This window comes from Tetrahymena thermophila (genome assembly GCF_000189635.1).
Source record: "Tetrahymena thermophila SB210 genomic scaffold scf_8254659, whole genome shotgun sequence".
NCBI lineage: Eukaryota > Ciliophora > Oligohymenophorea > Hymenostomatida > Tetrahymenidae > Tetrahymena > Tetrahymena thermophila.
This window is the reverse complement of record NW_002476426.1, coordinates 385,365-401,467: the sequence shown is the minus strand read 5'-3', so window position 1 is coordinate 401,467 and position 16,103 is coordinate 385,365. Positions and strand designations below refer to the sequence as shown.

General features: G+C 23.0%; 3 protein-coding genes across 3 annotated transcripts; 2 read left to right on the top strand and 1 right to left on the bottom strand. All coding sequences in view use genetic code 6, as the record gives it.

The window, feature by feature from the left end:
* Positions 1 to 149: 149 nt before the first annotated feature.
* TTHERM_00046660 (Serine/Threonine kinase domain protein) lies at positions 150 to 2,847 on the bottom strand (the record flags this gene model as incomplete). Its single annotated transcript, XM_001014661.3, has 2 exons — positions 150 to 921; positions 1,244 to 2,847. The coding sequence occupies 2 exons, from the start codon at positions 2,845 to 2,847 to the stop codon at positions 150 to 152; spliced, it is 2,376 nt and encodes a 791-aa protein (XP_001014661.2).
* Positions 2,848 to 4,033: 1,186 nt separating this feature from the next.
* TTHERM_00046640 (KH domain protein) lies at positions 4,034 to 7,723 on the top strand (the record flags this gene model as incomplete). Its single annotated transcript, XM_001014659.3, has 7 exons — positions 4,034 to 4,143; positions 4,927 to 5,369; positions 5,713 to 6,264; positions 6,321 to 6,593; positions 6,660 to 7,252; positions 7,409 to 7,540; positions 7,604 to 7,723. The coding sequence occupies 7 exons, from the start codon at positions 4,034 to 4,036 to the stop codon at positions 7,721 to 7,723; spliced, it is 2,223 nt and encodes a 740-aa protein (XP_001014659.3).
* Positions 7,724 to 9,560: 1,837 nt separating this feature from the next.
* Positions 9,561 to 15,198, top strand: TTHERM_00046630 (kelch motif protein; the record flags this gene model as incomplete). The annotated part of the gene is made up of 11 exons (XM_001014658.2): positions 9,561 to 9,660; positions 9,763 to 9,775; positions 9,840 to 9,998; positions 10,050 to 10,537; positions 10,601 to 10,742; positions 11,052 to 11,885; positions 11,959 to 12,338; positions 12,569 to 12,781; positions 13,055 to 13,277; positions 13,370 to 13,550; positions 14,518 to 15,198. 11 exons carry the CDS (start codon positions 9,561 to 9,563, stop codon positions 15,196 to 15,198), a joined length of 3,414 nt encoding a protein of 1,137 aa, XP_001014658.2.
* Positions 15,199 to 16,103: the final 905 nt, after the last annotated feature.

Genomic DNA, 16,103 nt, shown 5'->3' with positions numbered 1-16,103 from the left:
AATAAAAATACTTTTAATTATTAACAAAAATGAATAGTAGAAATGCTCTTGTTTTTTATTATTTATGGGATAGTGTATTACATTTGATCAAAGTTTTAATTATTGTATGAAAGAAAATGTGCGATATCATTTAGTAATTTTTACATATTTCAAGCTTATTTTGAAGTAATTTGGTTTAGTTATTATATATTTGATATTAAATCTTTTATTTATTCATGGATGAATAAATTGTAACCATCGATTTATTTATAAAAATTGAACTCTCTGATCAATAATTTTCTTAATTCTTCAAAGGGAAGATAATTATTATTAGCTATGTATGGAAATTCATCAATACTGTTAAAAAATTATATTTCAAAGTCAACATAAATTGGATCTTCTTCATAGTAAAATAAATCCTCTCTGTTAAAAATTTTAAAATATTCAGTACTCAGAAGCTACTCAGCAGTAATCCTGCGATTAGGACTAAACTAAAGAGTGCTTTACAGGATAAATTATTCTTGATAAACTGTTGAATAATAAAGTTATGTAAAATGGTAAAGTGGTTTGCATTTGAATCCTCTAACAAATTTAACTGCACTAGCCTTTTCTATAAAGCTACAGTCTTCTTTTTTAGGTCTCCCCAACTTATCAATTATAAGAAAGAGCTAATCTTATTTAAGAAAATCTGAATCATTTTTGGAAGGAGGAGTTATAGGATTGCAGGTTTAGCCAGGAAATAATATTCCTTGTAAAGAATTATGCCTATCATAGTTTTATAATAATTCTGCATATAAGCATCCGAGACTCCAAATATCAGATTAAAATCCATAATTTGAATTCAGCAAAATAATTTCAGGAGCTCTATAATATCTTGATCCACTATTTAATGATTTTTACTCTTGAAATGCAGGTTTTGTACTTCTTTTTTTACTCTGGTTACTATTTATATCAACAAAAATTTTTAAATATGAATTTTTTCTTTTAATGTAAAAATAATAAAAAAAATAAAATAATTAAAAAATTTAATCAAAAATCTAAAAATTTGTAAAATTTTAATATTTATTCTAATAATTTTTTTTGGAGTTATTTTTTCTTGAATTTTTATGTTTTGGATAACATAAATTCAAATGTAAACACAAATGATTGAATTAAAATTCTTTAAAGATTTAATTATAAATTAGAAATTGGCAAAATAATTTATAATTATAATTAAATTTGAAAAAAATTAAATCTAATGAGAAGTTTATATAATTATTTTTACTTTTAAAAGTTTGCTGTGGTATTTTGTCTTGATAATGTGAAATCAGCAATTTTTACATTTAGATTTTGGTCAATTAAAATGTTAGATGGCTTTAAATCTCGATGAATTATATTTCTAGAGTGAATGTACGCCAAGCCATTGACAATTTAAGTAAAAATTATTCTTACGAGTTCATGACTCCAAGTCAAATTTTATTAGTATTGATACAAAATATCAAATAATGAGAAAGGATAGTACTCCATAACAATATATATTCTATCAAAATTGTGTAGTTCTTTATTGTAATAAATATTCTAAATTTTCATAACATTAGGATGCGAAAGGTGCCTTTAAATGTATAATTCTCTTAGCACTCTTTTTGTGTCTTGCTCATTGTGAAACAAATTTACAAATTTTATAGCTACAGGTTAGTTAGTTTAGTTATCAATAAATTTATAAACTTATGAGTAGCCTCCTTATCCTATGTAGCCAGAATAAGTATAATTTTCTAAGATTTCTTTTGGTAAATTTTTTGGTTACAAAACATTTCCGCGACTGTCTTTTAGTATTTACTTGTTAAGAAACTAAGGCAAATTTAGCAAGTTTTTTAACTAAGACACTGCTTAGTCATATGTGTCTTTGAGAAAGGGAAGAATGGAAATTCTTTAACTATATTATTCAAAATCGAGTACATTCAAGTCTAAAGCATCATTTTAAAAGCAGCAGTTGTGACTTTAAATTTACAGATTGTATTTTTCTTAGAAGTAATTACTTTTTCTGCTTAAAAAATTTTGATAGTTCTACATGAGTTGATATTCCATGATGAAAACAGATATGCAATCTCTTATAGATTATTCAAATTAGTATTTCTCTTTAAAGTCAGGTCTACTACCAATAACTTTAACGAGTTTATCTTGAAATCTTTTGTATTCGTCCTAGGAAGGGAAAATGTGATTTTCCCTCATATGCATCTAAAAATATTAAATAGCTTCTTCTAATACTGAGTATTAGACTGGATTCTAAAAAATATAGTCAAGTGGTTTAGCCTATTGTTAAAGACTCTCTCTGATCTCTTGAGATTTAAGATTCTCAATGATAGCTTAAGAGCTTATTGATTGTTGGAAGGCGTTTATTTTTTCAACTTCCATAGCTCGAATATTGCTTGAATTTTCTTTTTTCATGCTATAAAATTTTTAAAAAATTAATTGAATTTAAGTATTTTTATGCTATTTATATTGATTTGATGTCTAAAATTTAGAGAAAATACTAATCTTCTTTTTTTTTGCAAAACATAAATTAAAAAATTAAATCAGACTTGATTGATGTAGCTCTTAGTATTTTAAATAAAGAGTGTCTGATAACTTCAAAATTTCACCTAACTTTTTGCTACGCAGCTCATTTATAAAAATTAAATATGATGTGCTTTTTAATATTATGTTTTTTGGTGAAGCTAAATTTATTCCTGTCATTAATATTATTTTTATCTGTTTTAGTTAATTATTTAACTATTAAACTTAATTATCTATTTTACATTTTTAGCGAAAAATTAGAATATTCTCATAATAATATTTTCTTCCGAAATCCTAGAATCTATACTTAATTTTTGTTTCTGATATTCTATTCATAGTCTAATAATAATATTTCTTATTTTTTATTTTTCACAAGCTTTAAAAGTCTTAATTCAAAATTTTATTTATTAAGAAATTTATTTTAAATACTATGCATGCTATGTATTTTCCAATACCTTCTAGCTCTAAAATATTTTTTATTTTGTTTTAGAGAAAGCTTGAATTTTTGATTACCCTGTTTTATTAAAGATAGTAATGAGGAAGATCTGGATTGATTATATAATTGCACTTATTTTTAACTTTAGAATTTACGTTTTTCTATTGAGTTGTTAGAAAAAATATTTTTTTTTTCAATAAAATAATAATTAGCTTACTAAATAAGGAATAATGTATTAACAATTTTTGTTTATTATATTAATTAAATTATTATTATAGATTATTAAATTAAAAAAATTTGCTATTTAAAAGCTAAAAAAAGATTATTATTTTTCTATGATGAAAATAGTACATATATTTATCTTTAAAAATTAAATGTCAAAAAAATATTTTTTACTTCAAATAGTCATTTATAAGTTTCAAGTTTAGTTTTATCATATTATTTCTAATAACTTAAATAACTAAAAGTACTTTTTATTTATCATAATTTATTTATAATTTTGATTTCTACAAATCTATTAAGATATTTAAGCATTAAAATAATATATTTTATTCTCTTATTTAAATTAAATTTCAAATATTTATTTAAAATTGTCAATATCACCATATTGACTTATTATTTAAAAGCATAAAGAAAGCAAGATAAGATAATAGTTTTTGAAATTACTATGGTTAGAAAAGATTTTTATTTAAAGAATATATAAATTGATATATACTTGAATAATTTGTTAGACAGAAAGGTCATCTATATTGAAAGTAATAAAATAAATAAATTGGTAAGAATAAAGAGGGAAAAAGAAAGAAAGAATAGCTTGCAGAAGTATTTAAAAGAAAGAAAACTATAATATAGTTTATATTTTTAATTATTATATCTAAATATTAATAAAAGGGTTAAGGTAAAAAACAAATTATAATAATTGAAGATAATAAAATCAAATCAAGTAATTAATCACAAAAAAAGTTAGGTTAAGTTTTATAAGTAGTAAAAGGCACTGAAATAAAGAATAAATCACCTTTCCAATTAACATACCAAACATCCATCCATCCATCCAACACACCTTAAGAAGATAAGATAGATTATTGAAAAATGTAAGACAACTATTCAAATAATCAAGGAAAATTAGATGAAAACTCTGATGAAAACAACCAATACGACCGCAGTCGTTCTAAATCTAAAGATTCTTTGGAGTCATATAAGTAATAATATATCATAAACAATATTTAAACAAACCAATTTTAATAATCATCGATATTGATTGTCTTTCTCGTCTTCTCTACCCACATCCTCACCCTTTTTACCAACTCTATTTGTTCTTCTACTTGTCCTATTTTCGTTCAAACCTGAAAGATTTATTGATAAATTATAAGGACAAAGTATTCAATAATAATATTTGAGAGAACAATTATAAATTGCTCAGATGAAACCTTTGTTAATAAATAAATAAATAAATTAATTATCATGGAGATAGAACCCAATAAAATTAACTCAATCAAAAAGTTCTTCATTATATGTTCATCTAATTATTTTATAAACTTATAATTCCCACTCTCCATATTAGCAAACTAGAAGTCTCCTCCAAAACTAAAAAGGGTGAAGAAAATGGGTGTTTGTCGAACAATAATTAATTCAATCAATCAATCAAACAATAATTAAATAAATAAATCACCTGCCAGAATAGAAAACAAACATGAATAAATGAATGAATTAAAAATTTATACAAAACAATAAAAATTTCCTTAGTTATTATTTAAAATTAAGAATAAAATAATATTAACCTCCAAAACGCAAATAAATAAATTTCATTGCGTCAACCAATTCATATGAATTAATAATTTAATAGTAATCAAATTAAAAGGCTATCTTTGGCATTCTGACTTTTTTGTATCACTTAATAAAAATAATTACTTTCTACATTCACGAAATAGCGTATTCCCTGACAATAATAATAATAACTTTATGTTTTGAAATAATAAAAAAAGTCATAATAGCTAACGAAGTTAGAGCCGCAATTAAAGTTGCTCTAGAAGCAATAGCTCCTACAACGAAGATAATATGGAGCACGACCAAGATCACGACATGGAAATCAATAATGCTGCTTCTCACAGCGAAGGAAACAACCAAATTTCAGATGATCGTAAAAAGATATTCGATTACGATCTCTTCTTTGAAAACGAACAAAAGGATATAATTCTTTAGGATGAGAAGCAATTCGTTGATGCAGTTCAACAAGCTTCCAAAATCTCTGAAATCAAGATTGATAAGTCTTTTAGCATTCCTGATCTCAACGGAGTGCTTGTTCGTTTCATAGATAAGGAATAGCAACCCAAATACGAAGCATTGCAGTAGGCATTTAAGTTTGTTTATGATAGAATGAGTGAAGATAAGGATAAAGGCTTCACAGCTATTTGTCTTGTGCCAAATGGTAATATAATAATAACAATAATAATAAACAATTTACATATTTTAAAAAGAATAAGAAGGATTATTTATTAATTAAACTATTAACTACAATGATGAACTTTTAATTATAATAAAATATGAAAGAAAGAAAGAAATAAATAGAAAAAGATGATTAGTTAGTTAGTCATCGATTCATTTATTTTTGGAATTCTAGATCTAATTAATTCTTTATTTTTGGTTTTATATTCAATAAATAAGCAGCATGTTTAGAAGCAATACTTTTTATCTAATAAATAAATTAATTATCAAACAATTACTTTAAAAACTAATCTAACATTAATAACTAAATCTTTATAAAAAAAAAGGCATGGTGAGCCTTGTTATTGGGATTAAAGGTAAATAAATTAACTAAATCATGAACGAATCAAATACTAAAGTCGTTGCAAACTAGCCTATTAACAAAATGACATCTAGAACAATTCGCATTGATGGTGAGTATAAAAAAGTAGCTGTCGCTATTAAGCTTATCTACTAAATTATTGAAGAAAGATCTCCTAAAGTGTCACAAATTGAAAAGGAACCTTAACCCGTAAACTACTAAGAATAAGAATCAAAAGCTCGCTACGTCATAAATAATAAAGTAAAAAAATATTTAGAATAAAAGAAAGACTTTATTAGGAATCTAGAAAAGGATTTTAAAGTGAGCTTCAAATTTTACGAAGATAGAAAATAAAGATAACTCAAAAAAACTGATATAATTTGCTCTATTAAAGGTAAATTACAAGATATTTTCCCTTCTAGCATGAAATTCTTTGAAAAAGTTGATCAATTTTATAACTAAAATCCTAATGATTTGCAAGATTACTATCTTCGCCTTCTTATTCCTAACAGATATGTTACTAAGCTTATTGGTGCAGGTAAATTAAAATAAAATTTTACTAATATTTACCATTATTTTAAATAAAATAAATAGGAGGTTGCATGATTAAAGATATCGCAGCAAAAAGTAAAGGTGCTTAAATTAAAATTATGAGCGACAAATAAAAAGATAGAGACTAGAGAGAATGTTTAATAAGTATAGCTGGTGCTTTAGCTTGCAAAGTAGATGCATGCCTTTTGATTCTTTAATAGTTAGAAATTTTTAAAAATGGTGGTCCTATTTTGATTAGTGGAAAGAATATTAACGATAACCTTGTTAATCAATTTAAAAACTCAGTGTAAGACCAAGAATCGTCAATAAAAAACAGTAAATTTGACAAAAACTTATTTATTTTATTTTATATTTATTTATTATTTAATTAATTATATTTAGCTGAAAATTTTATTAGAGGAGGAAGTAGCAGCAACAATAACAATAACAACGGCAATAACAACAATATGAATAACAGTGGAATGAATAATAACAATATGAATAATAATAAAAGAGATGACTATGGAAACTAAGGTAATAACAACAATATGGGAATGAATTACAACAACTAAAATAACAATAAAATGAATAACTAATATAATAACAATAACTAAATGAATCATCCATACAACCAAGGAAATTAAAACAAATACAATAACCAAAGAGACAATTAAAGAGATATGAACATGAACTAGAGAGATAACATGAGAGGTGACATGAGAGATAATATGAGAGATAGCAGAGATAATTAAAGAGACAATAGAGATAATCAAAGAGATAATATGAGGGATAATTAAAGAGATAATATGAGAGATCAAAGAATGTTGTCTCCTTCTAGTAGAATGAGAAAAGATAGTAGTGATTATAGAAAAATGAAGAGCAAATCAAGAAGCAGATCACGCTCTTAAAATAAAGACAAAAATAGATAAAGAAAGAGAGAAAAAGAAGCTGATAGATACTCTCCTGATCCAAGATATGAGAAAGATTAAAAGAAGGTATCAAATTTGTTTTACTTATTCAGTCAGCATAGACAAATATTAAATTATTTGATGAGTTTGATTTTTTTATTTATTTATTTTAAAAATATTTTTGAGTTATTTAATTGCTTCATTTTTAATTTTTCTTTAAATATATTTTTCAAATTATAAAAGAAAATTAGTGTTGATGAATACGAAGGAAAAATTAGGCTGTTAGTTCCTATAAAAGTAGCCAACAAATTGGAAAAATAATTCATTTAAAGTTTCAAAGATATTTCAAGATGCTAAAAGATTTGCTTTGAAGATGTAAATATTTATTTAATTAATTAATGAATTTATTTATTTTATTTAATGAAAATAAAAATAAAGGAAAAAGATTTCTAAGATTCCTAGTATAGACGTTTGTTAATGAAAGGAACAACAGACTAAATTAAATAAGCTTTTAATTTAATCTAACGTGAAATTTTCTTGAGTGAATTAGATTTTTGAAATCTATGCATGCCATCCTATATAATTACTTAAACTCATCGATTAATTTAAAGAATAATAGTTGATTATTTATCAAGAGAGCTTGCCACTTTAAATTATATATTGTTTAGAAAAAATATTAACCAACCTTAATAAATAGTAATTAAATTTGAATTAATTAATTAATTAAATTAATACATATTTCCCCTCAGCACTAAATAAATATATATTTCAATTCTAATGAGCTTTACACGATTATCCAGAGTGAGTAGGTCTATATGCCTACTTACTTTTTACCATTTATTCTTTAATTTGGTGATATTAGCAAGGAAAAAGTGAAAGCTTTTTAGTTTAATTTATAAGTAAAAAATAAATAAATAAATAAATAATTAATTAAATAATGAACCTATAATAAAATAATAATTATTATCAGACATTTCAAATAATATAAATTTTATACTAATAATCTATAAATATAGTTAACATAATAATACCGCACTAAGCCTGTTTAATAATCTATTCGTCTCTTTAATAAATGCACACAAAGTTTACAAAGTTTGTTAAATATATCTAATATTGAACAGAAATAACATTGAAGCTAAGAATATTATTAAGATTTATTTAGTTCCTTTCTATTCAATATTATAATAATTTAACTCATAAGTATGCTTTTAATCTCAATTTAAGGGAGAGTTAATATAAAAGTCAACATAGGTGCAATTATTATTTTTATTATTGTTTAGATTAATTAATTAATGAGAATATAAGATATAATTAAATTTTAACTCATATAATTATTGATAGAAATTTCTATTTTTCATATATTAAATATTGTTATATAATAATTACATGTTATTTTATTTATAATTTATTTTATTTTATAACATTCTTGATTCTTTTTTATATCTTTTTTTTTTGTCTTTCTAAATAATATTTTGATGATAAAATGTAAATTAATTATATGCTTATTCGTTTTTATTATGAAATTCTATTTAATACTATGTGCTTTAATTGTTTTTGATATTCTATAATCAAATTTAATAAGTACATATTTTAATTAACTTGATAATTAATAAATAAATAAATTCTTTTTGAAAAGTATTTTAAAATTTTCAAAATCTAATTAAAACAAATCTTTAATTATAATTTTTAACTGGGATACGCTAAATTAAATTACTTGTTTAGAAGCAATAAATGAACAGCATTTTGTCAAATCTTTATATTGAATTTAATTTTAAAAGCATTTAGTTTAATCAAGATGTCATCGGATATGCATTTGTTGGTGTCTAATGCTAATTATAAAATGAGATAAAGACACAGATAGGAATAATTAAAAAAGATTAAAGAAATTGCAAGTTAGATAGTCCTATTTTAATTTAATTATAAAATCCTGTTCCTTAGAATGAATTCACAATTAACTTATATTTAGCATTTAATAAACATAAAATATTTTAAATAAGTTGTAAATAAATTTTAGGAAAATAGTTAAATATTCCTTTTTCAGATACTATTTACTTTAAAAACCTAAGAGGTGATGTAATTGCTGAGAGTTTATGCTTAATTTCTATTAAAAATCAGCAAAATTTAAATATCTAATAACTCATTGATGAAAGTATTAAGTTTGATTGGGAGAAAGTTCCATCATTATAAATTAACGAGAACACCTTCAATTATAATTTGAGTAAATAGATTTTTGTAAAGCTTTCATTAATTTCAACTTTTAAAAATAGAAAACATTTAAGGAGATATTGCTTATTAATTTGAAATACAAGATTTTGTTCTACTAGTTGGAGAAGGATAACTACTAAGATATTTTTACAAATAAAATATTATTTAAGAGCAATAAGTATAAGATTAAATGTAAAAATTAAGTTATTTATCAATTGCTTCACTGCCTAATTAATGCTTTTTTATTACTGGAGGAGTAGACTTAGAAGAGCAAATTATATATCCTAATTGTTATATATATAATCCTCATTAAAATTAAATAAATTAGATAGCTTCTTTGTAGCAAAAAAGATTTTATCATTCATCATGTTATTTTAACAATTAAATTATAGTTACTGGAGGAAGGTAGTTTTTTTAATAAAATTTATTTCTTTACTTTAATTATTAACAAATTTGTAAAAATAATTAGGATATATGGAGATGATTAATCATCAGTGTTGAGCTGTTGTGAAACTTATGATTTTACTTTAAAAAAATGGTAGTTTATATCTCAACTCAATATACCTAGATTTTCTCAAGGAATGATATAAGTGAATGGTAAAATATATGTTTTTGGTGGCAATGATGGGTAATTTATTAATTTAAAAAATTATAAAATATATTAATGTATTTTTTAAAGTAAAGAAGACCTTTGCTCTTTTGAGATATTTAATTAAGATACATTAAAATGGGATTTAATTATTCTTGAAAATAGTTTTATTAAGATAAGAGACCCGTATTTAATTACTGAAGATAATTAAAATGTAATTATACTTAGTATGTATAATGATGATAATGACAGTGAAAATGAAGCAGATGAAGATTAAGATATTAAGTTTAACTAGTTATAATTGAATTAAAGCATATGGAAAATTAATTTATAAAATCATAAATTGTAAGAAATAGGGTATTTAGAAATTTAAGAGTATGGGAAAAACATTATTTATTTTAATATTTATGAAAAGTAAATAAATATTTTGAATCATAGTAATAAAAATATATTATTACAGACATTATCTGACATAAATATATTTAATACAAATTGTATAAAATTACCTTAAGAACTTAATGGGAAGTCTTTGATGAGATATGCAACAAGTTAAAGATATTTTGAAATGGATGCAGGGGGTAAATCTGTTTTCTAAATTTTTTGCAAATTTGTTAACATTTTAACTGTAATAAAAATAAAAGTAAAAAATTTTTATCCGATTGAAGTTTGTAAAGACATCTTACAAATATTTGATGAAAATAGATCTTAAATCTTAAAATCAGTAAAACTTGATAAAATTTTAGATGAAATCATTCAAATAGTTGAATTAACTTGTGGAAAAGTGTTAGTAGTTACTAAACTTTCTATAAAGGAAAAAAGATGTTTTATAATTGATTTTAATAATGAAATTTGTTACAGTACTTCATAAATGCATGATTTTTCTGAAATATACTGTTTACATTTTAACAAAGTAACAGGGTTGGTCTACTATTTTTCTTAAAATATTTGTTAATATTATTCTTAAAATACAAATGAATGGAGGATTATTTAAAATATTTTTAAGCTAAGCAAAATTAACAAATAGCTTAATAAAATTATTTCATATGATTGTGTTTGTTCAGATTTAATCATATACTTATTATTAAATTAAAGTTATTTGCTATTATTTAATGTGCTTGAATTTAGTATTGAGATAGTGATTTAGATAGAAGACGATATTTCAAGTTAGGTAGGAATTTCTTCACAGCCTTTAGTCAGTTAATTTACTGTTAAAAATTCTGAAGAGTTTCTCTGTCTTTTAGAGAAATAAAATTTTATTTAAACAAAATGTTTACAAAATATAAGTTAACTTAATAATTTCATTGAAAAAACAAATTAAATATATGATAAAACTCCAAATTAATGCTTTTAAATTTCAAGAGGTTATCTTAAGGATTAAGACATTATATTAAATGAATATTAAATTAATCTAAATAGAGATTTATGCAATTTTGATGATTATTATTATGTTTTTGTGATTACAGATTAAGGAGAATATAAAGTATTGACATATTCTGTTAGCTGCCAATATTTTAGTTTATTGAACGTTAATTAATAGTAATATTAACATATTAATCATTTCAAAAACTCTAAGAGTGACGATTAGATTAAAGCTGGAAAAATTTAATTTCCCTGTTTTTACAGGTAATGTAAGTGCATTAATATTCGCAGTTAAAAAATATTGCTGGTAGGTGGGATTGAGGAGAAATCAATTACTGGGAATGCAGTTAAAAAGGTTATAATTTATGACACTAATAGTTAATAATTTTCTTATGTTCAAGATATGAACCAGCCTAGAGTAAATCATTAGTTGGTTGTTCAAAATAATTATATTCTAGCTATTGCAGGAAGAACAAACTTTCACCAAAATATAGCATTACAAACAGTTGAAAGATACAATTACTTAGAAGATAAATGGGAATTCACATCACCAATTAACTAACCAAGGTAAAAAATACAAAAAATTCAATTAGTAAAACTCATCAAACAAACCAATATTTAAATTAATTTCTATAAACAGATATAATTTTGCAGCTTGTAATGTAAATTAAAAAATTTATATCAGTGGAGGAACTCACAACTAAGATCTATTAGATTCAATCGAAGTGTTTGAAGGGTAAGATTGGAAAATACTACCTGTTAAATTACCTAGTAAGATGGAGGGACTGAGTATGATAACCTAAAATTTTTATGAAATTGTTATATTAGGTGGTCAAAAGATTAAAAAATCAAAGCAGATATACATTCTAAATGTAAATGATTTTAGCTTACACGAATCAAAATCAAAGTTGAATACAGGAAGATCACATTTTCATGCGTTTAATTATAAAAATAAAATTTTATTGTTAGGTGGAAAATATAATTTAGAGTTTGATCTTGAGAAAATCACAGGCATTTTAAGTAATTTTTTTTATTATTTAACTAACTCTGGGAAATTGGGAAATGAGTTTTTGATAAAAATTTATTTTGACATCTAAGAAATGTTAAATTACTTTTTTCTATTTGTTTTTATCACCCTTTCTATCTAGCTATCCATAAAATAATCGTTTTAAAAATAACTATGCTAGAATCAAATTAAGAAAATGGCAAGAACTAAGTCTACTCTCAGTTTATTAAATGTAAAAATTAAGATACTAACATCCTGTATAGTCATTTGATAAAAAGTGATTTAAGTGAGTTTGGCGGAAGCCTAGCAAATGGAAACTTTTTTAATAATATATCACAGCCAACACTCAAAGAATCTGCATTTCTTAATATATTTGGTCAATCTGGAGTATATTATTTAAATTTAAAGTCTCTTGAATTAAATCACAAACAACCAATCGCTTTGTCAGGAAACATTAGTAAAAATTTTTTAAATTAATTAACTTTTTTACCAATAAAATGATCATATTTTAGCATGAATACTTTAATTGATTTCAGCAGCTCTTTTATAAAAAGACACCAAATAATTGTTCAGTGCACTTTAATTTATTAGAAAAAGCTGCTAAAAATAAATTTTTTTGATATTTTAAATTCGAAAATGAACTAGTTACTCTTTAAGATAGTTCATAAGGAGATATTAAATATTTTATCTAACTTAATTTACATTTACTCTTTTTATCTGTAATAAAAAGTCTAAGATTACTAAACAGCTAAATATTCTCATGCTTGCAACATATTTGATGGAAAAGTATTTGTTAGTGGAGGATTGAGCTAAAATGACAATCAAATTGTAAAAGATTGCTTTATTTACTCTACTTTTACAAATACCTTAGAAAAAGTAAGCAGCATGAATGAATCAAGGTTTTTTCATTGCTCAATATATTCTACAGGTTTTGTCTATGTATTTGCTGGAAGGTATTTGTTTTATGATTAAACATAACTAATAGCTCAATGAATTTCAACCAAATTTGTAGCAGATTTTAATTTTTTTTATTAATTAAACCAAGGGGTTACAAAAATTTGTAAAAGCAAGATGATGCAAATTATTCTTTTGAAGGAAGCTGCAATGACCTCACAACAATATTAGATAGTTGTGAAAAATTTAATTTAAAGAGCTATCAATGGGAAACACTACCTCGACTCAACTTTCCAAGATAATCAAGTGTAGCATCAATTTATTAAAACAAGGTAAATAAAAAGAAAGTTGTATTATTTAAGACAAGTACTTAAAAAATTTTAAAATCAAAAAAATGATGACATTTTTACATTACACTTTTTATTTAAATCTTCACTAAAACTAAAATAGCTAGATAACAAATTAGTATTGATTTAATAATCTGAGAGTATTTCTAAAATTTTTCAACTTTATTTTTTGTATTTTATCTTTGGGGGATAAATCGCTTTAGAAGCAAATAAAAACACTAAAATAAATTTGTGGTTATAAAGGGATAAAAAATTATCTGAGACCTTGTTGATATTCCCCCATAAACCAAACAGCATCCTTTTGATAAATTTAAATAAATACTTAAGGTTGCCATCTATTTTTATCGACTAAAAGATAATATTTTATTCAATAAAAAATTATTTAAGGTAAATTTATTCGATTAAAAAGTTTTTAAGCTCTGAATATCCTTACCCTTTAATTTAATATCCATTTTAGTTTATTTTAAAATAAAAGATTAAAAAAGAAATACTCTCATTCTAAGGTTTGTATTTTATTACAGATTACAATCTTGCTGACTGGGGGAAAAATTAAAAATGAATTAGTTAAAATATTCATTCTATTTTTTTAATCATTTTTATTGGCATAATTTCCGCAAATCAATTAGATTTGCTTCTTATTTGTTGATAAATCATACAGACACTACTGATTTCTATACCCGAAAAAAGACGTACTAATAACAAATCTTACGATTTACTCAGAAAAATTTTTTAAATTACATTGATCATTTTTTTTTCCAGCACAAAAATTCTAAAAATGAAGAAACTATTTCTGTTTAAAACATGATTTCAAACTAACTTCATGCTGGTCTATAAAAAATTTATAGGAATTTTAATATTTATCTAATTATTACTATAAGATTCTCCTTACCCGTTCTAAATACTTTATTTACCATTTTAAATTTTTTGCTAAAATAAATAAATCAATAAATAGGTTTATATAATTGGTGGTTCAAACGAATAAATCAAGGTCTAGTAAATAGAAAGATTAAATGAAAATACAGATAGATGGGAAATAATTTCTTTTTGTTTGATAGAAGGGGTTGAAAGTTTTTCATCATTTTGGATCTCTGATTAAGAATTTATCATTTTAGGAGGTGAGTATGATCAAATTTCCTTTAAAAATAGAGAGGATAAAGAAGCTTATGGATCAAAAAAAAGCAGATTAAAAGAAGGAGGCGAAAACGAACAACCTTAAGAATAAGATTAGTTCTGTGATCATAGTACTATAATAATATTAAAAATGTAAATCATAAATTTCTAAAGAGAATTAACTACCTTAGAATCTCCTTTATTTTAGATAGAATAAGCTGGGAATTATTGTAATGCTTCTATTGGTATTGATAGGGTGCAATTTATAGAAAATTTTAAACATATAATTTATTATGCTCAACCCTCTTTATATAAAGTTGCTTACTGTGATCAATCAATTTTATTTGTACTAGAGAATTAAGGGTTTACTTTATCAACAGATTAAAAAGAGCATAACGATTAGAAATTTTAGCATAAATTTTTAGTAAAGATGTCCATTAAGCCACCATACTATTATTTGATCCCTAAGTCTATCGAAGAAAGTGAAGATTTTGCTCCATATCCTTTTACTTAAAGTTATTGAATGTAGAGATTATGTTCAAATTATTTGAAAAAGAGAAAATGATGATAAAAAAATGAAACAAATGAAAATTTAATCAATGAGCTTTTATGTTAAATTTGCATAATCTAAAAAATTAATTAAGTCTAAGAATATTTAGACAATTTCTTATTGCTTTATGTGGTATTTTATTGCTCGATTAGTTTATTTTTGATGCAAAAATAAAATTAAATTGCTTAAAGAAGATTGAGAAAAATAGTACTATTTGTAAAGTTAAATTTATATAAAATTCCATCAAGTTTCTGAAAATAGATTATTATTACTTCATTTTATTATTTATCGTAAAAAGAAAAGTACTTCAAACACCATTGATTAAAATTAAAGCCCACTATTTTTTTTTAAAGTTAAAATTTAAATTATCATGGTTGATTGATAATTCCTATATTTGGAATTCTCAACATATTTTTAATTATTTACATCAATTAAAAATATATTTGGGCTTGTACTATTGAAAATGTAACCAGATGCTGGTTACTAATTAAATTAAATTTTATTTTAAATGATATATTTTTTAAGTAATAAAAATCTATTTAACAAAATATTTAATTTTTTTAAAACTTTTAATTTTAAAATAGAAATAAATGTAAATGATCTTTGTTTGTTATATTTTTGTATGCGGAGAAAAGGAAAAAATGCATTTTATTAGAAAAGATAGAAAAATTATTGTTCATATTTATTAGGTAAAATTAGATAAATAAAATCATGATTTTGCTTTAAAAATAATTTAATTCGTTATAAAGTTAAATTGGTGTTATATTAAAAGCCATTAAAGAAGTTTTATTGTACAATAAAATATAATTATTTCTAAATTTAGTCAAAAATTTTAATCTAGAAAGAGTGCAAACATGCATAATTGATAAAAATCTATA